The 23,489-nt window shown below is 37.6% G+C and overlaps 1 protein-coding gene across 1 annotated transcript in view; it reads left to right on the top strand.

The window, feature by feature from the left end:
- The window catches only part of ODAD2 (outer dynein arm docking complex subunit 2), a 132,734-nt gene that overhangs the window by 9,313 nt on the left and 99,932 nt on the right, over positions 1 to 23,489 (top strand). Inside the window, exons 5-7 of the mRNA XM_036760528.1 lie at positions 1,035 to 1,189; positions 3,450 to 3,692; positions 22,671 to 22,785. Of these exons, the coding sequence (XP_036616423.1) occupies positions 1,035 to 1,189; positions 3,450 to 3,692; positions 22,671 to 22,785 (513 nt within the window). The remainder of the gene's footprint in view (positions 1 to 1,034; positions 1,190 to 3,449; positions 3,693 to 22,670; positions 22,786 to 23,489) is intronic.

Raw genomic sequence — 23,489 nt, 5'->3', positions numbered from 1 at the left:
ATTTATGGGTTATATAACCTGGGAGAAGGGTCAATTGATCAAAAAATGTTCATTAAATTTTTAAATTTATCTCCAATATTGGACTAAAACATGTGATTGATAAGGTGTTTACGAATAAAAGATTGAAGTCTATGATTGGAACAAAAAGGTCTGCATCCTCTATCACTGAGAGACTGTGGAACACTTGGGCAGGTTGCTGAATTTTACTAGCTAGTCTTTCCTAGGCTGCCATAAGAATTAGTCCTCCATCCTCAAAGTTCATAAGAGAAACGGAAGGGACTTGAGAGGTCATCCATTTCAACACTGAGTAACACTTAGGTCACAGGATCATAGATTGGGAAAAGAACCATCTGGTCCAATACCCTCATTTTATGGATTAAGAAACTGAGAGGCCCAGAGACATGAAGTGACTTCCTCAAAGTCATACAGAGCCAAGATCTGAAGCCAGTTTCTCTGCCTCCAAATATAGCTTTTTCCTCCACTGCAATATGAGGCTTTGTTGATGGGGATGATTGCTGTGTGTGCTAGGGCAGTGGTAAGATTGGCTCCTTTTCCTCTTCATGGAAGCATAGTACAGATCTGGATTCTGAGGTGAATTGACAAGGCAGCAGAAAGTGCTAGATCCTTCCAGGATCTATTAAGTGGGGAGCATAGCTGTAGGCCTGAAAGGATCACAGAGAGTTAGAGATGGAAGAGACCTTGGATGTCATTACATCCAGCCTCCTCATCTTACAGATGAGGAAACTGAGACCAGAAAGGTTAAGTACCTTGTCCAGGGTCACATGTCTGAGACAGAATTTGAACTGAGGTCTTTGGGACTCAAGCCTCCTAGCCAACTGTGTTTATGATTCACACTATTATCTCACTTCAGGGAAAGATGGTGCTCCATTTTCAGACTCTCCAGGAGAAAGATGCCACATAATTGGAAATTTTATAACTGCTAGAGTCACTTTTTCTGCTAATTAGGAATGGTAATAGGTTACATAATTTGCTGATATCTAATAGGAGCTTTTGCCCTTGGTGCTTTTGTCTAGTGCGCTGAAGATGAAGAAACTCGTGACCTGGTTAGGCAGCATGGTGGCCTTAAGCCACTTGCAGCTCTGCTTAATAATACAGACAATAAAGAACGTCTAGCCGCAGTCACAGGAGCCATATGGAAATGTGCGATCTGCAAGGAGAATGTAACAAAGTAAGGATGAAACATTTCATTTTAAGTGAAACTTCACAGAGATTAACATGCATTCTACTAATGTAATATTACCAAAATATAGAGATAAGTCTCATAGGCCTGCCCAGCTCTGGACTAACCTGCCAATAAAAGGAATTCTTGGCACTGTAGGAGGCCACCCTAGCAATGATTCCTCTACATGGGGGACTTTTCCTGCCCTGGGGCCAAGATAACTACTGGTGTAAGCTGACTGGGTAAATATGCTGCTTGACTCCATGGGCAAGGCAGCCTTTGGAATTCGGAAATGCCTCGACTTTACCTGATAAAGATTGCTTCTGAGGCTATGGAAAAGTCAAAATGTTCATTAATTCCTATTGATCCAGTCCATCCATAGAGACAGCTAGCAGAGAAATATTATTCTTAAATACATATTTTCAAATATGTTTATTAAGTTGAAGAAATTAAATATAGGTAAAGTTTAAGAGGCATTTATTTTGTACTGTGATTTTTATTTAACTCCTATGTTTTCTCTACTATTAGGTGTACTCTTTAGGTTGACTCTTGAGGTCTATTTTTAAGTGACTGTTGGCAGCTTGAGATTAATTTTTCATTTTCAAAGTACACCATATATGGTATATTTGTCTTTAATAAATCACATTTAGAAACAAGGTAGGCTGTCATGATGACAAAGAGAATAGTTTTAAAAAGAAGTTTTTCTCCATCCCTACTGTAATTTCCTTGTATGGGAAATGCTCATTTCCCATCAGCATAATATTCATTTTTTTATTCTTCATAGTCTGTTGTGTTCCATATTGCTGGAATGTTGGTGTTTTAAAGATGGGCTTTTGCTTTCATGGGAAGCTTGGGGTCATTATAGGAGCTTTGCAATTTCCTGAAGGTAATCCACGCAGCTCTCCCCTTGTTCAGTTCTTACCAAACTTGCTTTCCATCTAGACCAGGAGTTCTTGACCATTTTTGTGTTGTGGATGCCTCTGGCAGTCTGCTAAAACCTATAGATAGATCTCTTCTCAGAATAATGTTTTTTAAATACGTAAAATAAAATCCTTAGGATTAGGGAGGAGCTAAATATGTTAAAATAGTAATAAAAGCAATTTTTTAAAGTTAATAGTTGCTAGGTTAAAAACCACTGATCTGTACTGTCCAGCCTATTAGTGTATATTAGTATGTGTATGCACATTTACACATGCAGTGTATATATGTATATGTTACATATATGTATACGTGTATGTATTAGATAGACATGATATCTATATATATTATATGTATATATGCTAGTGGTAAACCTCTATAAAATTTTCACCCAAATGTGCTATAATTCGTACAATAAATCAAGTACAATTTGTACAATAAAACAAATGCACAAGTTTGATTTCTATCTAATGTGTTTTTACCTTCTATCTAAAGTGGGCATCTCTGTTATGTTTAAACTGAAATAAGGTGACAAGAGGGAAGAGGACAAGCATTTATTATGCACCTACTGTGTCCCAGGAACTTTACAAATGTTATCTCATTTGATCTTCATGACAACCCTGGGAGTTGTTTGTTGTTGTTGTTTAGTGGTTCTTCAGTCATGTCCAACTCTTTGGGATCCCATTTGGATTTTTTTTTGGCAGAGATACTGGAGTGGTTTGCTATTTCCTTCTCCACCTCATTTTACAGATGAGGAAACTGAGGCAAACAGGATTAAGTGACTTGCCTAGGGTCACACAGTAGGTGTCTGAGTCTGGATTTGAACTCAGGAAGATGAGTCTTCCTGACTTTAGCCCCAGCACTCTATCTGTCCACTGTGCCACCTGGGAGGTAGGTGCTGTTATTATCCCAATTTTGCAGAAAACTGAGGCAGACACGTTAAGTGACTTGTCTAGCCAGTAAGAGTCTAAAGCCTGATTTGGACTCCTGTTTTCCTGACTCTGTCCAAAGCTCTATCTTCTGTAACACCTAGCTCAGACATCCAGGTGTCCACTAATATTTATTCTATCTTTCTAAGCTCTTTTGAGATGAATATTTAGTTGAAGTGACTTAGGCTACTAGTTATTTAAATTATTAATTGAATCTGACCAAATAGAATATAGCAAATGTCAGATTCAACATATATGATGATAAGGAACTTGAGTATATGATTGAATTTCATTAAACATTTTAAAATGTTTAGTTCATCTAAGAATTTGAATAAAAAATCTTCTAAAATGGAAAAAAAATTTTTCTTAAACTGATACTACAGAAATATTTTGATGTTCTCTCTTTTCAACTTATAATTTAGGTTTCGAGAATACAAGGCTATTGAAACCTTGGTAGGACTTCTAACAGATCAGCCTGAAGAAGTGCTTGTGAATGTGGTTGGAGCTCTGGGAGAATGTTGTCAAGAACAGGAAAACCGAGTTATTATCCGGAGATGTGGTGGAATTCAGCCACTTGTTAATTTGCTTGTTGGAACAAACCAGGCTCTTCTTGTGAATGTTACAAAAGCAGTTGGCGCATGTGCAACAGAACCAGAAAATATGATGTGAGTGGCATCCTTGGGAACTTGATCTATAGTGCATGAGTGGTAACGTGGAATAAAGAAACTATGTGATGTAGTCAACAGAGAGCTGGCCTTGGAGTCAGGAGGACTGAGGTACAAACCCATCCTCTGACTTATACTGGCTGTACGGCCGTAGGGAAGACACCTAATCTCAGTGCCACTTGAAGGTTAAAAGTTGCAGACAATTTGCTGATAGGTACCAGGAGAGTTTCTTTGCAGAAAGTATGTCTATGAAATCACAAGTACAGACTAAAACAAATAAGGTAATATCAGGATATATTTGTTTGATGATAGAGTAGTAAATATATTTGTAGTTATACAAAAATAATGAAAAGCTGAAATGTACCCCAATATTTGTAGGATACTGAGAATGGGGCATTTCAGGGCAAAATGGCAAGAGGAGAGGGCACATTTGAGATCTTCCTGCTGCCATCTATATCAGGACTGCCATGACTTTGAGTTGGATAGTTTGGCAGGGGTGGTGTAGACCAGGGAGGCACACTCTTTCTTGAAAGTATCTCCTGTGTTTTTCTTGATTGTGACATCACAGGAGCCTCTGGTTGTATTCCAACCCATTTTCTTGGGATGATAGAAGGAAACACTCATCTTCCTTCAGCAAGGTCAATTAGTTGGCCTTTCAGATTCAGCTCCATGCTTTTTTTGTAACCCAGACACAGGTAGCATTCATTTTTGAGAGGATAGGAAGAGTTGTGCCTTTCTGGGCAGTGCTCCTGATGGAAGAGACATACACTTCACTGGGGAATTACCTGAAACCTGAAGCAGAGTTCTTGTCCAGTGAAATCAAACCCAACTAGAAATGGATCCCTGCAAGTGAAGCCGTGTAGACTTAGAAAACCAAGAGACAATATTATCTGTGTTGTATTATATTTTTATCTAGTTTGTTAAATATTTCCCAATTATATCTTAATCTGGTCTGGGCCACACATTTGACACCTCCGATCTAGACTGGCTTTGGGTTCTCTCATGGAAAATGGGTTGCTACAGTTTATGTGGCAGGATAATGGTAATAGCCAATTGTACGTGGTGAGATTGAAATATGATGTGTATAAAGGACTGTGCAAACTTTACAGCACCATATAAATGTCGGTCAACTTATCTCTCTTTTGGGACACTGTTCTCCCTGACATGCACATCCTAAGAATGAGTCATTTCAGATGAGTTGGCTTTGAATGGACGACTCCCACATCTCTATCTCCAACACCAACATCTCCCCACACTACAGGTCTACGTCCTTCTGGACATCTCCACTTGCATGTTCCACCAGCACTTTAAACTCAGCTGTCCATCCAAGGTTATCCTAGTTTCCTCAAACCTGTTCCTTTTTCTAATTTATTTCTAACTATGGCCTATATTCTCCCAATCTCCCAAGCCAAAAACCTCACTGTCACCCTTGATTCCTCCCTTTTCCTCACCACATTCCCCACTCCCATCCAAGCACAATCAGTTGCTGAGACCTCTTGATTCTATCCCTATACATCATCTTTTGTTTCAAGTGCTTCTCTTCCATTTCCACTGCTGTGTTCAGGTTGTCTTCTACCTTTCACCTATACTATTTGATGGTCTTCAAAAGGTCTTCTTTGACTCTAGTTTCACTCCACTCCACTCTCTAATCCAGTCTATCTTACACGCAGAGTAAACCTAATGTACTGCACTAATCATGGTTCTCTTTTCTTCAAAACTCTTCAGGGTATCCCCACTGCCTACCCAATGAAGCCCAAATTATTCAAGGTTTTTCACTCACTAGATCCATCCTAGCTTCCTCATACTCTTCTCCTTCACATACTCTATGCCCTTACAAAACCAGACTAGTTATCATCCCCTGAACTACTTCTGCTTTTTTCTGTCTCTCTGTCTTTGCTCACTCCATCTCTTTTGTCCTGAATGCGAAGAATAGTTTGAGTCAAAGTCCCCTAGGTTCAAATCTTGGTTCTGCTCATCTGTAAAAATAGGAATAATAGTAATTAACCTCCATACTTCACAGAGTTGTCATGAGAAAGCTCTCTAAAAACCATAAAGTGGTTTATAAATATGAATCATTGTTATAATCATCAGCATTATTTATTACTTGACTGTGTAAGTCACTTAATTTCTCTTGGCTCTCAGATTTTCCATCTGTAAAATGAGACTAGATTGCTTCCTGCTCGAAATCCTACAACTTCCCCTACTTTTTCCCTACTCTTCCAAATTCTTCCTATTTTAAAATTCTATTTAAATAATGAGAGGCCAAGCTGAGATCATCCTCTCCTCGAAATTTCCTCTGGTGTCCTCTCCCTTCTGCACGACTCCCCTGTGCAAATCCCAGGTAAAAGTACTTGCTGCTACTTCTTGGTAGCAGCAACATTCTTTGAATTTCCAGGACGCTTTATCATTTGTGCAACAGTGACTTGCGTGCCTTCCCAAATAGATTGGTGACCTTCTTGATTTAGACATTATTAGAATTGGAAGGGACCTTAGAAATTTTATGTAACTTTATCTTACAGATGGGGAAACCAAGGGCAGGGAGTGTATCTTATTCATCCCTATATTCCCCAGCACTACACATGGGAAATATTGATACCTTATATATAGTAAGCACTTATAGATTTTCCCCAATGTTTTGCAGAGTTATGAACATGTAGTAGGCCCTCAATTTTTTAAATTGAATCCATAAGGAATGATCCATCTCAAGATAACCAAGCGTTGACTAGCAGACTATCAGATCTTGAATAAGAGTCATTAAAGATTTGAAGTACTGATAGTATTTATTTCCAAATGAAGCATATGTAAAAGATTGAGTTTTACAGACAAATTTTTTGGCAATAACATAGCCTCAGTCCATCCAATAGCAGTGAATAAGTCAATAGCTTTGAGAAGTCTGGCACCAATGCTTTAGATTCTATTTTATACCTAGTTAGCTTTGTGAACTCATCGACAATGGCACCTCCTCCACTGGCGCAGGAGGCAGAATGGTGGAATGGAAAATGTTTGAGAATTGAAGCCAAAGGACCTGACTCTTGGCTCTGAAACTTGGTACCCTGGTTGCCTACCATAGGCAAGCATTTAATCATTCTAGGCCTTTTCATCATCTGTACAATGAAGAAGTTAGATGAAATTCTTCCTCTGCCATTTATGTGACCTTGGACAAGTCACTTAATTTCTTTGGTTTGTTTTTTTTTTTTAGAGGGGGAAAGGCAGGGCAATTGGGGTTAAGTGACTTGCCCAAGGTCACACAGCTAGTAAGTGTGTCAAGTGTCTGAGGCCGGATTTGAACTCAGGTCCTCCTGACTCCAGGGCCGGTGCCACCTAGCTGCCCCCAAGTCACTTAATTTCTATGGGCTTTCATTTCTTCATCTATAAAATGAAGGGATTGGATTAGATGCCCCCTAAGGAACCTTGAAGTTCAAGTAAGCACTTTATGAATGCTTTTTGACTAAATGATTAACTCCTTCCAACTCTATATCTTTGCTCTTTTAATCTTGTGATCCATTCTTGCTTCTCATCTGGTGCGATTTTGATCCAGGGTCTTTCAGCAATGGGGCAGCTAGGTGGCACAGTGGATAGAGCACTGGGCTTGGAATCAGGAAGGCTCATCTTCATGAATTCAAACCTAGTCTTAGACGCTACTGGCTATGGGACCTGGGCAAGTCACTTAACCCTGTTAACCTCAGTTTCCTTGTATGTAAAATGGGCTGGAGAAAGAAATGGTAAATCACTCTAGTATCTTTGCCAGGAAAACTCCAAATAGGGTCACAAAGAGTCAGACATGACTGAAACAACCAAACAGCAACAATTTTTAATAATTCCTTCATAAGTAATTTACCTGCCACATTGGAGGCTTTTCTCTTGGTCTTTTGATACTTTTGGCTATCGGCAGAGTATATGTGGTACCCAGCCTTCACTGTCTGCATCTGTGGTGTCAAAGTCGAATAGGAATGAGGGCCACTAATCCATACATAAGGATACCTGCAGGTCACATATTGATTTCATTTTTAAAATGTGTTATTTTAAAAATGTAATATTATTAAAATGTAATATTAAATGTAACATTTATATATTATATTATATTATATTTTTATTTATTTTGATAAATTTTCCCTATTAACATTTTAATCTGGTTTGGGCAGTACTTGGGAGTGTTGTGGGCTGCGCCATGCTTAACACCTTTGCTCTATGTGATTAGCCCACTTTCTTTTCCATTATATAAGTTGATGATATATTTTCAGTATCACTTGCTAAGCTTATTTTCACAGATTTTGGGATGTCATATAACATTTTTTGTCTTCTAAGACTGTTCAGTTCCATGATTTATAGCTGTATAGCCTGGAGAATGTTGGTGTTAAAAATATTGACTTTTGTAACTAGGATCGTTGACAGTGCCACATGATTTCCCATATGTGCTCTAGACTACTTTTTTTCTTCCATTCAAATTAGAGTTCAGCTCATCTTCTCTTTGAAATGTCTGTCCAAGATATTTGTACTGATAGAACAACTTGATGGACTTCCTTTCTAACTGCATATCACAATCAAGACAATATAATATGCTTTCTTCATTTACTTGAGTTTTGCTATGTAGTGTACCAGCTTTATCTCTTTTGAGTGTAGGTGTTGGCTTTTCACTGACCTAATCACAGAAGAGAAGCTGACTTCAAAGAACGATATGTCATGCCTAAGGGTGATTTTTAAAAGCCAGTTTACTGAGTTCAGGAGAGAAATTTGAAGAGGAACCTGATGGGGTGAACTGAGAGTTGGACAAAGAAGCCCCATGGGGCTGAGAGAGGAGAGAGCATAGACAAGGGTAACTGTCACAAAGAAAGGGGCCAGGACTCTGGAGCAAAGCTGCTTGGGTTGATCAGACATGACTAGTGTCAGGACAGAAGCTGCATTGCTAAAACCACCCCTAGCCCCACTGAACTATAGACTCCAGTGTTGTAATCTGTTGCCTTCTTTCCTTCCCTTCCCAGCTCCTCTATAGGAGTCTGAAATGTTTTCCTCTGGGCATTGGGGGGTGGAGGTGGGGAGGATGTTTACCTTTCTATGTTTCAGATGTTTACCTTGTCTTAATAAAAATTATTATAAATAATTTATAAATTTAAATAATATAATTTATTATTAATAAATAAAAATTATTAACCACTGGCATTTTATAGCTGGAGTTGTACTTATTGGGAATACATTTGGGAGGAAGAACTAAGAAAATAAACATACTTAGATAAGAGAGAGATAGATCTAATACTGAGATATTTTGTCAGAAGCACTCTGTCTAGGAGCTCAGAGCTTTAAAAAAATAGTTAAAGAGAATTATATGCCTCTTAATTATTTCCTAGAGTAGAGAAATAGTGCTTAACCTGGCAAAAAAAATCTGGACACCATCCCCTTATTGCCACTATATGCCACTTCTGTATAAATAACCATGGATTTCATTAAAGTGTTTCTCAGTCCTGGGACTGAGTACAGTTAGCACATCATTAGGAAACATAGATGTGTTTTATATTTTTGCTAAAATACTTAGCCATCACTTTAAATCTTTAAGGTTCAGCCTCATCTTTCAATATATGGCTGTGTGCTAGTTTTATAGTTGGCATGATTTTTGCCTCCAATTAATTTTAAATTTGAGTTAGTAAAATGAGCCCTATAGAGGTTAGGGTTAGAGTTAGGATTACAGATAGGATTATATTTAATCCTCCTTAGGTATTTTGGTTTTTCTTCAAGTATTTCTATAAGGCAAACTGTTTCTAAACCCAAACTATCTGGATTCTTTCCGACTCTGAGCTTCAGAGATTTTAGCATATGATCCAATCAGTTATGGCTTTTTTGTCTTAGAGTACAATTTATAAAAGAATTCTTATTAACATGATAGAAGAAATCATTAAGCTACTCCTTTGGGACTCTACCTATGGTTTCAGTCATTAAGGGAAATCGTCTAGAATAAACAAACTCTCTACCAATGAAAATGAATACATTCTTGGCAATTTATAGTCTTTGAGAATAGACGAGAGCATGGAGAGGTTAAGTAACTTGCCCAAGCTTACACCGCTATTATGTATTAGAGGTGACACTTGAACTCAGGTCTTCCTGCCTTCAAGGCCAGATCCATTATGATATACTGCATCTCATAAATTACTCCTTACTTATTAATTAATGATATTTATACAAAGGATTTGTCAAGATATATGTGCATATGTAGGCACATATTTACATATAGAATAATTTTATTTATAAATTTTTATTTTATTTTTAATTTATGGAATGAAACTAGCATTTTCTGACATATATTAGAATAATGAAAAAAGATGATTGTACACGAAACTGCAAATCTATTATGTACAACTTGGTACTCCTTTTAAATATACAATACAATTTAAAGAAATACAAGTTCCAAGCTAAATACTTTTTCTCACCAGACTTCGAACAATGATCATTTGTTGATTATTGATTTTAGGAATACCTTTAACCTTCTTCCAAACACACATTTATTTTCCAAAATTCCTAAGCCATTTCCTCACTTTCCACTCACTTTTCAATCCCTTAAAATCTGGTTTTCAACATCACCACTCATGCTGTGTGATTAAAAACAATCTCTTACGTGTTAAATCCAATGGCTTTTTCTCCTCTGTTCTCATTCTATCAGAACTCTTGACCCTGCCCCTCCATTCTCTCAATATTTTCTCCTCCTCCCTTGACTTCTTTCTGTGATGTTGCCCTCTCTTGATTCCTCTATCTTATCATTCCTTCTCAGTTTCCTTTGTTGTATCCTTCCTCCACATATTCAGTGAACATATTTCAAGGCTCTATCTAGGGTTTCTCTGCCTTCATAAGAGTCTCTCCCATTAGTGTCGGTGGAGTTGATTGTGATCTCTTTTCTAACCATCTCAAATCTATGTATTTAGTCCTAGTCTCTCTTCTGTTCTCCAGTATTTCGTTGTCAACTGGCTGCTATAAATATCCATCTGGATGTCTCCTTAATATTAGCATCTCAAGCCCAACACATCCAAATTGGAAGTCATCATCTTCTTCCCTTATGTCTATATTCTAAATGTCCCCATTTCTGTCATGGTACCACCATCCTTCCAGTCACACAGATTTGCAGCCTTGGAATCATCCTTGACTCTCCTCTCTTCCTTGCTTTTCTCGTCCAATCAGTTTCCAAGTTTTACCTATTCTGCCTCTTCAATATTTCTCAATCTGTTCCCCTTTAGCCACTCATTTTTTATTCATGCCTTCTTCCTCTCTCATGTGGACTATTGTTATAGCCTCCTAACTGATCTCCTCACTTCTAGTCTCTCTCATTTTCAAATTGTACCCCACCCAACTGACAAACTGATGTTCCTGGAACACAGATCCAACCATATCACTCTCTTCCCTCCAAAGTCAACGATAGATTTCTCTTGCTCATAGGATAAAACACAAAATCCTCAGCCTGACATTTAAAGCCCTGTTCCCTCTCCCAGTCTGGCTCCCGCCTAACCTTTGCAGCCTATCTATGAGTGAGAAAGTTCCTCTGGATCTCTGCCATGTTTTTCCCAGAGGATATTCTTGGGATTCCTTCCATTAATAGGAAAAATCCTGGTGGTACCCTACACATGCCTCCTTCACTAGGTACCTAGAGATCTGTTCTTCCTTTTACGTCCCTCTTGACTGAATTGACACTGGGTGCCAAAAGTGCTAGCTATGGTTCTCCATAGAAAAAAGTTAGACCAGCCTAGACTCTCTCTAAATTACTTGAAATTAGGAGTTTGTAAAGTATGAATATATGAAGTTATACTGCGTGCTAAATTTGTAGTAGCTTAGAAAAGGACTGTAATTATTTTAAAATAATTTGAATTGAAATAGGGGTTTTGCATCAATTAATAACTACACGAGATGAAGTTATATTGTACATTATTTTATGATAGATACTGAAAGAAAAAATATTTCCTGGTAACCTAGTCTATGAATGCCCAGTATTTTAGGAAATTTGTATAGGAAAAAATTGTTTTTGGTGTGGACTTCTGATTTCATTGGTGCAGGGGACTCTCAATAAGGAAACCCTGTCTACCAAAGCAGGGTGACAACTTCTATGCAATTTATAGTATCAAGAGTTGCTTGGGGTATTGAGAAATAAGTGACTTGCTCAGGGTCACACAGCCAGTGTGTATAGAGTCAGGGATTGGAACCCAAGTCTTCTTGACTCTGAGCCGGGCTCTCTATCTACTATGTTATACTTCTTCATAGGAGAATCAACCTGTGTGATACATACATTTTTATAATAATTGTATGAAATCTTCCCTTCCTGCAATTAACTCAGATTTATAAAATATTTCTTGAACTGTCACATGACCTAGTGTTACATGATCATGTAATAAAAGATCCCATTATCATAATTATGTACCAGGATAGAATTAAAAGTTACCATGGATCCTATAACTCAACATTTCCTGGCTTTTGTGGTTTAAGCATAATTATGCTGCTGCAGCATAGATATTTTTTTCATTGAATTTGTTGTTTTAAGAAAGAAAAAAAGGAAAAAAGCTATGTTTTGTTTGCATGAGAAAGGAGTTGGCCTCCACGGCTGGAAAGACCTTTCTTTTGAATAGGTCATATTACCACAGAACCAGTCTCAATGGCGTGATCGTAAAGTAGAACATACCTCTTATTTTTCTGAGCTAGCATGGAGAGAAGTTTTCCTTCCTTTCATATTTCTTCCTTTAACTATCCTCTTTTCATGCCCTTGATATAGCTGCTTGGATGGGCTATGATCACCCCAAACACTATTGTCTAAAACCAAACTCATTATCATCCCACCAGTCCCCTTCTCAACCTCCCCATTTCTGTTCATTTCTGTGCCATGATCTGTTCATTTTCCAGTCTCAAAACATTCTGGTCATCTCTGACTTCTGCCTGTCCTTCACCCATCTGCTACGGTTGGTTGCTAAGTCCTGTCAATTGTGCCTTTGAAATGTTTGGTTTTAGGAGCAGCCAGGTGGTGCAGAGAGTAGAGCACTAGCCCTGGAGTCAGGAGGACCTAAGTTCAAATGTGACCTCAGACATTTGACACATTTAGAAGCTGTGTGACCTTGGGTAAGTCACTTAACCCCAATTGCTCTGCTTTCCCGCCTCCCAAAACAAAGAAATGTTTGGTTTTTTGTAGCTTTTTCTCAATGCCAAATGTTACCACCCTAGTCCAAGCCCTTTTCATTTCATACTTAATTTTTTGCATTTTTGCTGTCCTCCCTTTGGTCCATTTCCCCTTTAATTTTTCTTATATACTGCTGGCAAAATAATCTTCCTAAAATACTATTTTATCAAGTCACTCTTCTGCTTATGAATTGACAACGGATCCCTATTATTTTTCAAATCAAGCCTAATCAGCTATTCAAATTCATTACCTTTTGGTCCCTGTGATCGATCCTAGTCACAGAATCCCAGTCACCAGATAGCCTGAACCTAAATAGTTTTCTCCCCTACAATATCCCTAACATATGACTCCCTAACAACAGCTCATGATCACTGACAATCCAATTCTCCAAAGATTGAAGTCTTTGAACTTCAGTCTCCCCATTTCTAAAATAATAACTACTTCTCAGGATAGTTACAAGGAAAGCATTCTACAGATATTCAAGTTTTAAAGAAATGTGAGGTTTGTGTGTAGGGTGGTAAGAGTCACAAATTTTTCAATTATCTACAAACCTTAACTGTAGGGAGCCTTAACTGGTGATCATTGCCAACTTTAAGGTGCTATTTATATGTTACCTATTATTATCTTTTAGATAAATAACTAGAGAAACTGAATCACATGCACTTAAGTGTTTCCCCTGTAAATGAAACCAGGAGACATAAAGAAGTTAGGGTTAAATGACAGCAACTCAGGTAGACGTTTTCATTTGTGTTGTGTTTTCTGCGTGACTGTGATTCTGAGCAGGATTGGACATTGGCCTTGCCTGATCCCCCTTGCCTTCCCTCATTGATTATCCCTAATTTCCCCTATATAGAGATTGTTTGTACATCATTCTATGCATCTTGTCTTACCCATTAGACTATGAACTCCTTAAGAGCAGTGACTATGTTTTATTTTTCTTTGTACCTCCAGCACTTGGCACAGTGCCTGGCACATAGTAGGGCACTTAATGTTTATCGATTGACTAACTCATTGATTTCTCTCTCCTAGGAAAAGAGTTTGCTGAGGGTCTATTGACAGCTCTGAGGGCCATTTAGATTTGGGTCTCCCGTTAGCTAGTATTCTTTGTCAGATCATGGGAGACTTGTAGTTAATCCTAATTTTCATCAGCTCATATCAGTAAAAGCTTCAGATCCTTTTGCTTCTATTCTGTTTGTGATATGGTAGTTAATAGGGTTTTGAGCTTTAATTCTGATTTCACTGGTGTAGGCAATGCCAAATGAAGAACTTCTTCTATCAATGCATCTTCTCTGCAATGTTTAGTTAGATTTACCTGGGACATTGAGAAGTTGTATGTTGCTCTGGGTCCTAGAGTCAGGATGTGTCACGACTAGAGCAGGAACTCGGGTCTTTTGGATGCTAAGGTTAGCAGCACTTTTCCCAAGTACAGCAACATAAAACATACCATTGATATTCATTATAATGACAACTGATTTTCCTCTTCTACTTTGAGAAACTAATTTTCTTAGATTGTGTCTAATGTCATTCCAATCGGATCTTCATAACTGACTTGGTAATGGAGAAAGAGTCATGACTTAGTCTGTAGGTGTCAGCCATGCTGGGGCAGGCCACATTAGGCCTATACAGCACTCCTGAGTATATGTCCTCAGGAGTGTGGCCTGAACCAGGTTAAAATGTAATTGGGAAATGTTTGACAAAATAAATAAAAATACTACACAGATGATGTTAATATGTGGTTTTCCAAGTCGATGTGTGGCTTCAGGGATCCATCTCTATTTGAGTTTGACACTGACCTTGTGGATAGGGAGGGAAGCCTAGCAGTGTGGTGAAGAGGAGAGGACACAAAATTTGAAGTTAGAGGACCTTGGTTCAAATCCTGGGCCTGGTTGGAATCTTAGCCTTACCAATGATACTCGTGTGACCTTGGGCAAGTCGCCTAGTGCCTTTGGGCCTCAGTTTTCTCACTTGTAAAATGAGGGAGTTGAACTGAATGACCCTAAATTCCCCTAGCTCTAAATCTGTCGGTTATGATTTTACAGTAACGTGCAGGACTCATCTCCAGAAAGATCTGTGTTCTAATCCTGCCTTAGACATTTGCTAGCTTTGGGATTCTTGTTAAGTCCCCTGCTTCCTCTGGGGCCTCCTCAGTATTCTCATTTATTAAATGAGGAGGCTGGACTTCATCTGCAGGGTCCCTTTGATCTGGTGAAAGCATGTTAGATTTTGAGTTAGAAGACCTGGGTTTGAATTCTGGCTGTGCTACTTAATACTTGTTTAGACTTGAACAAATCACTTCATTCTGGGCCTCAGTTTTTGTTGCTGTCATTCAGTCATTTTAATTGTGTCTTTGTGACTTTATCTAGGGTTTTCTTCTCCAGCTCATTTTACAGATGAGGAAACTGAGACAAACAGGGTTAAGTGACTTGCCCAGAGTCACACAGATAGTATCTGAGGCTGTATTTGAACTCAGGTCTTCCTGACGCCAAACCTGGCACTCTGTCTACTACACCAACTGTCTGCCCCTCGGCCCTCAGTAGCTTCATCTTTCAAAAGACACGGTTAGACTAGGAGATCCTTAAAGTTCTTTCTTGCTAGAAGTCCAAAGGTCCTATGAAAGGACCAGCTCTTTTCTGTTTTGTTTTTAAACTTTGCCAAGGCCCTAGACTTTTGTGACAGATTTGAATTTCATGATTCCCCAGGGTGGCTAACCAAAACTTACTCTCCAACTTGGTCTCTTTTTTCAGACTAGTGCTTAGAGATGCCATATAAAACTTCTGAGGCTTCTTTTGAAGGAAGTTATTTTCTAATCATACTTTTTTGCTTAGCGATGATCGTACAAGTCTGGCATTAATTTCTTCCCCATCCGCATCTCTTTTTTTCAACTTTGCTTCTTGATTTCAGAACATATGGATTTTACTTCCATTTCCTAATGTTGAGGTTTAAGAAGAGCTTTCTGCTCTCTTTAGCTAACCACATTTGGTCTGAGCCATTGTCATATAATACCATTTATCGATGCAGTTTTCAGCAAATATTGTGAACATTTCTTAAAACATGTAAAACTGTGGTTTCAGAATAGTCATGTCAACAGGGCCAGAACTCAACCTCACAATCTTACCAGTGCACACGATGTGGAGTTCATACAACACTGTTTGTTTACATTTGTGTATGTGGTTAAGCTTGGCAAGAGACCCAGCCAGACTTCTTAACGGGTCCTGATGAATGTTAGTGTAACAAAAAGGATTGCAGAATATAACAAACAGCTGCCTCATTTTTTTGGGTTCATTTTAGTCATTTATAGCAATGGAAATTATCAATCAAAATCAGTTTGCAATAGATAAAATTTTGGTTGCCACTAGAAACTGAAACTGTGTTTACATAACTCCGAATGGTTAGCCCAGCCACTGGGCCGAGTGGTGATTGCTATGGTGAAGTTGGAGATCTCTAAATAAATAGTTTACTTTTGCCTTCGTAACATCAACAAATTATTGTAAAATGCATTACTAAGTGACTATAACCACAGGATTAACTAGCATACTTCTATAAATAAATTCTGAGTAAGATGCTAATCAAAACAAATAAATAACTTCTGATAATGGGCAGCGTATGGCTTATAGATCTTAGATGTAGAGCTGGAAGGAACTTCAATGACCATCTAGAATAACCACCACATTTTGCAGGGGAGGAAACTAGGGTCCAGGGTCACACACATGACAAATCATAGAGGTGGCCTCTGAACCCAACTTCTCTGAGTCCTGAGTCAATGCTCTTTCTACACCACACGGCCTTCAATTTTGGTCATGCTGTGATTAGGGGCAGTGGTTAGATCACTGGGCTTGGAATCAGGAAGACTCCATATTCCTGAGTTCAAATCTGGCCTCAGACACTTACTAGCTGTGTGACCCTGGGCAGGTCATTTAACCCTCTTTGCCTTAGGTTCCTCATCTGTAAAATGAGCTGGAGAAGGAAATGGAAAATTACTCCAGTATCTCTGCCAAGGAAATCCTAAATGGGGAGTTGGGTATGACTGAACAACAAGATTAGTAGAGTTGAAAGTAATTCTGCTGTGTTAATGAGAAATGAGCCTAAGATTTGCCACCTATAGGATAGTTAAAGTAAAATCTAATTCGTCACCATCATCTTCTTCATAAATAAACATTTAATTAGAGGTTACTATATTGCTAAATGCTAAAGAAAGTAAGGCAAAAACAAGTTCTTGTCCTCTAGGTACTCATGGTCTAATGGGGGAGATAACATACAGATGACTATGTACATACCAGAGATGTAGAGTATAAATGGCAGCTAATCTCATTGGGAAGGCACCAGCAGTAGGTGGGGGGGGGGGGGTCTGAAGGGTAGAAAGCTATGAAAGTTCTGTTGTAGAAGGTGAGAATGGAACTGAGTCTCGAAGGAAGCCAGGTGGTAGATCTGAGGAGAGAGAACATTCCAGGCAGGGGGAACAGCCAATGAGAAGGCATGAAATCAGAAGATGCTGTGTTGTGTGCCACGAATGAAGATCAGTGTCACTGGATCATAGAGTATGTGGAGGAGAGCACTGGAAAGGTAGGAAGGGGCAAGGTTGTAAACAGCATTTAAAACCAAACACATGATTTTATATTTGATTCCAGGAGTAATTCTAAAACATGGTATGGTAGAAAATTGATTGTTCCGAGATGGTATGGTAGAAAATTGATTGTTCCGAGAATATGGAAGCCTACATATGTAGGATCATAGAATTTAGATCTGGAAGGGACTAGAGAAATAGTCTAGTCCAATCCCTTTATTTTATGATTGGGGAAATTGAGATCAAAAAGATTTGGTGACTAGCCCCAAAGCCACATAAAGTAGCAAACAGAAGAAACAGGATTCAAACGCAGGACCTCTGACTGCAGAGTTAGATCCAGTCTCCAGCTCTGCAATAGATGTGTGTGTGTATATATATGCACACACACATATATGTATAAATACACACATATGTGTACATACACATATGTATATATATATATATATATTTACATATATATATATATTTAACCTTGGTCAAGCCATGTGTGGACTGGTACTATAGAGATTTGGAGGTGCAGCAAAAAAAGAGGGGATGAATAATTCATAGGAAACAATATTCAAGAAGGAAACCAGCAATAAAACTCATGGCCTCAGACGTCTGTTCAGCCATTCATAACATATTGATGACAGGATGATAATTTATGATTTATTTATATTTGTATTCTTATAATTTTAATATATTTATTTCATTATTACATATAATTATTATATTATATATAAATATATACTTATATAGATATAATTATTATACATTTATGTTATAATTTAACGACAGGATGGGATTTTAGAGCCCATCAAGTCCAACCTTTGTCTTATACTGATGCCTTACATATTTAGTTAATGTGCTTTGTCCAGGGCCACACAGCTGGTAAATGTCTTGTTGTCGCTCCTCCTTTGTTGTTGAAGAGGACCAATGACAACATGAGGATGATGTCTTGACTTGCACATGAATTGGTTTCAAGTGAGGCAGAGCTGTGCAAAGTCTAATATATTTGAACTTAAATTTTCCTATCCGCCTCAACAGGGTGAACTAAAGAGCCTTGTAAAAGGGAGAAAATGTGATTTTTATGGGTATTACTGAAACATGCTGGGATGGGACTTGTGACTAGAATATAGAACTGGAAGAGTATACCTTCCACAAAAATATACGAAGAGGTAAGAGTGAAACAGCCTTGTATACTAAGTTAATTACACACCTTGTGTTCGTGGTTAAATACTTCATATGATTAAACTTCAACTTGAGGTTAAAATTCAAAGAAAGTTTGATTCCCATTATTTTCATTTCGTCTGCTTTGAGTTTAATGTATCTTTCTGAACAAAGCCGTGTTTGTAAAGGATATTCGAGGAAATTAAAGGAAATATAGTAAAGGAAAATCAGGAACCCAAAGGAAACACTGAAGAGGGCATTTGGGTGGGTATCAGTGGAAAAGTAACATAGCTGTTGAGGTTTTCTACACATTAAGTGGACAGAAAGGAATTAAAGGAGAAAGTTGGGAAACTGATTCTAAACCTGGCATGGAAACATGATATTGCAATGAAAGGGAACTTTAACTAGCTGGGTAGCAGCTAGAATTCTCTGCCAAGAGCAGAAGAGCTGACAAATTTCTGGTTTCCCTTCATGATCATGTCATCCTCCAAAACATGGAGAAAGCCACAGTGGGAGCTGCTCTTCTGGGCCTGCTACTGACCAATGTGGAAGAATTGGTTGCTGGAGTAGAATTGGCAGGAATCTTGGAACCAAGTGATCATGCCATCAAAGAGTTCGTAAGAGAAGAGGAAGAACAAAGGTGGATACAGTCAGATATGCGTCCCACCTTGAGGGATTTGGGAAGGAAGGAAGGGGAAGCAGTTTTCAAAGGATTCAGAACAAGGATCGGCCAGATCTGATGGCCCAGTAACTTGAAGGGATAGTCAGCCCTAGAGGAATGAAGACTGAAATAAAAATTATTCCAATGCAAAGCAGGCAAACAAGGGATTCTGGGATTAATGTGAATGCAAAAAGAAATTAGCCTATTCAGATTTGTTTTAAAAATCTATATTGAAGGATGAAAGCATGGGCAAGTAACTGGGAATAAAATGCAAAAGAGCAGATTCTTGTAAAAACTGTGTCAAGACCAATAAAGCCCAGAATGAGCTGGGGATGGTGATCAATACTTAAAATAACAAAAAAGATTGTTGTTGTTGTTTGTTGTTGTTGTTGGGGGCAAGCAAAGGAACAAAGAATAGGACTGATGTTCTGATGGGAGAGGGTGATGACAGTGAATGAAACTGAGAAGGCTGAACTTTTCAACTCTTCTTCTGTTTTCATTTCCAAAGAGAAAGACATTTGGATTGGGAAGGAGATAATAAAAATGGCTAACAGGTAGTTAAAACCCAAGATAAGTGAAGAGACAGACAGTATTTAGCTTCTCTTGATGAGTTCAAGTCACCAGGCCCAGACAAAATACATCCTAGGGTATTGAAAGAATTGCCAGATGTAATTGCTGAGCCACTATTGGCACAGTAGCACTGGAGAAGGGCAAATGTTGTCCCAACAATGTTTTTTGAGAGGGAAATGGCCCACTTCTATAAACCGTAAACCAGTAACCTTGGACTTCTATTTCTGGAAAAATTCTAAAACACATTATTAAGAAGATGGTTTGTGAACACTTAGAAAGGGAATCAGTGATCACTAAAAGTAGGCATGACTTCATCAAGAATGGCTCATCCCTGAATAACCTTTTTTTTTTTCTTTTAAACTTTGAAACTAGACTGGTGGAGGGGGGGAACTTTTGGAGATTTTTTTTAAACTAAGGGTAAAGGGATTTCCTGAAGTTTTTAACTAGAGGCACATAATTCCAAATAGATCACTGTTTATAACTGGTAATTCTTCCTCATTCTATTTCATTGTAGAAATGAAATTTCATTTATGATTTTTCCTGACTTTCCTGAGAGCTTTACCTCCATAAAGGATCATAATCCCATTAGAAAACTTCGTACTCTCATTTAGCCAACTACATGGAAACTGTAGCATTGATTTTTGACCAGGTGGACCAGACTCCCATTCATTGTAATTCTAAGAGATTGTGCATATAATTCTAGCTAGAGATTAATGAGATCCTGATTACTGAGAATAATGGATACCATGAAGTGATATTCATAGTGTGAATTCAAATTCACAGTATTTGAAGTTATAATTGTATGTAAAATATGATAATTGGTTCAGTCCAGTGGAAATGAGCAGTGCAAATCTGAATAATATGACCACTTCATGGGATTCATTATTGGCACTAATTAGGACCTAGTAGTATAAGAATAAGACCTTGGCATTGAATGTCTTTTCAGTAGGGCTTATTGGCCAATGGACCATTTTTATTTTAAAAAAATTTATGTGTTTTATTATGAAGTGTGTGGTTGTGTATCTTTACTTTTTTATAATGTAAATTGGCAACTAAAGCTCTCCCCTGACCCCTGCTATGTGTAAAATTGTATAGTGGCATCTGACAGATAATCCTTGGTTTGGAGAAAAGGTTAAATCTCAAAATGAATCTATTCTTTAAAAATTTTTTATTGGTGCTTTTAAAAATATATCATCTTTTTCAATAGAATTCCCAACCCCTCTAGAATTCTCCTGTGTAAAAAGAAATATTATAAAGCAACAAAAACTAATACATTGACAAAGTAAGCCTCCCTCCACACCCACAGTTCGTCACCTCCTGCTAAGGAGAGAGTATCAGCTCTCTGAAGTCAATAACTCTACTCTTCTGAAACAAACCAGAGATACTTTTCATGTTTTTTTTTTTGAAAAAAAGAGATGCCTTTAGGTTTTTTATGCAATGCCTGTTATATGATAGGACAGATATCAATTGTTTTATGAGGATGTGCAAAAGTGATTTTCTACTTGGAGCTCTGCGACTGATACATTTTGCTGGCAAGCTCATCTCTCACAATCAAGGGAAAGTAGATGTTTTTGCATTAATTTTTGAGACTGAATCTGAATTACATTGTATGTTAATAATGCATATTGTGTTCGTGGTTCAATATTTCATATAATTAAACTTCAACTTGAGGTTAAGATTCAAAGAGAGTTTGATTTGCATTATCTTCATTTCATCTGCTTTGAGTTTAATGTATCTTTCTGAACAAAGCCATGTTTGTAAAGGATATTAAGTTTTGTTTGGCCTTCCTCTCAATTTAAAGTACTCAGTGGACCCGAATGTGAAGTTAGGATCCCCTAGACTGATTGATATATAAACACAAGACAGATGGCGTAGAGATGACTCTAATGATAATTCATTTTTCGGCTAGTCATGAAGATACTTTGATTACAGTATGTTTAAGTAATTATAACACAGTATTCAATGTTAGTCTTGTTGGTAAGGGAACACATGGGAAACAAGTTACGTGTTATTCATGCCCAACAAAGGATGCACTGTGGTGTGACGATTTTAATTCCTAATGCTAGATTAAAACCGTAGGAGTTTAAAATATGTCATACAGTAAGGTAAATACATTAAACACAGACCAAATAAAATAGTTAAGTACATAGTTTTTTTGGCCTAAATATTTGTTTTGGAAAGTATTTAGTTGTTACTATATGAAAGAAACCAGTATGTTTGAATTGGGGTTTCAGTTTGCACGTAGTTTATTACAAAGTCACGTGGTTATCATGCAGTTTGCTTTCTATGTCTTAAGTTTAGGAGTGTTGAAATCACTGAGCTGACACTGGCATGAATTTATTAAAAATTTTTTTTTCTGTTTTTTATATTTTTAAATCCAAGTATCCAAACAGGAGTTTAAATGTGCATAATTAATAAAATGCAATAATTCTCTTATTTTTCTTTTAAATTAAATCTTATTTTTAAATTAATAAGCATTTCTTTTCTCTCCTTTCGATCTTCTCACCTCCTCTTCCCCACTGGGGAAAAAAAAGAAAAGCAAAACCCCTGTAAGAAATAAGCATAATCAAGCAAAACAAATTCCCACATTGGCCAAAGATATATCTCCTATTTTTCATATTTTCGTCTTTAGTCTTTCATCTTACTCTTGCAAGAGTTGGGTGACATTTTTCATTACCAATCCTCTGGAATATCGGTTGGACATTGTATTGATCAGAACTCTTAATTCTTTGTAAATTACTCATTTATTTTGCAATGTTGTTATGGTTACTGCTGTATGAATTTGTCTCCTGGTTTTGCTTGCTTTGATTTACATGAAAGTTGTGTAAATTAATGACATTTCATTTTGGTTATGCACATAGCCCATCATTAATGTGTGTGTCTTTAATGCTGCTTACACAACAGGATAATCGATCGCTTAGATGGAGTTCGTTTGTTATGGTCCTTGCTGAAAAACCCTCATCCAGATGTTAAGGCCAGTGCTGCTTGGGCTCTCTGCCCCTGCATTGAAAATGCAAAGGTGAGTCAGTATATGTTGCAAATATAAGTAAATCTAATTATTCTGGTATCTAATTTTATGTAATTAGTTTAAGTTTGTCTTATTTCTATCTCATGATTTACCATAAAAGCCTTTTCAGTTTGCTGAGTAGGCTTCATTATTTTTGGTTGTATTGTTCTGTGGTCCAAGGTGGGTCCCTTTTAGATCCTCTTCACCTTGTCATTATAGCAAGCTTTTCCCTTCAGTGGGACATCTTATGTTTAAGGACATCTTTTTCATAATAAATTTAGCAGAACTCTAAACACCATTCTAAATATTTCCTTGCTAATATTAGTCTCTTAGAAAAAGTAAATGTAACATTTTTATTGGCTTTAGACCAGTAACTCCGAAATTTAACAAATATTTATTAACTGACTACTTTTTTCAAGGTTCTAGTCTGTGCCTGCTCTCCAAGGACCAGTCTAGCTAAGTGTGGAGTGACTCATCAGTAGAATGGCCCCTAGGCGAAGAATTCTTTAGCCTTGGCAACTCACAAAATGAAGAAAAAAAACAAAATAGGCCTCATTACTGTAGGCTGTTCACTTCTGCAGTATTAATAGTATAGAGGTAGAAAAAGATGTAGGGGGGCATTGAGATGGGGCAAGAGAGAAGGTACTAAGAATAACATTTTTAGACTTCTTATAAATATTAATTTTGCATTTAGATTTCTAAATGTAACATCCTTG

The sequence above is a fragment of the Trichosurus vulpecula genome, chromosome 5, assembly GCF_011100635.1.
Source record: "Trichosurus vulpecula isolate mTriVul1 chromosome 5, mTriVul1.pri, whole genome shotgun sequence".
Lineage (NCBI taxonomy): Eukaryota > Metazoa > Chordata > Mammalia > Diprotodontia > Phalangeridae > Trichosurus > Trichosurus vulpecula.
Note: the sequence above shows the minus strand (reverse complement) of the source record. Positions and strands in the feature narration are given on the sequence as shown.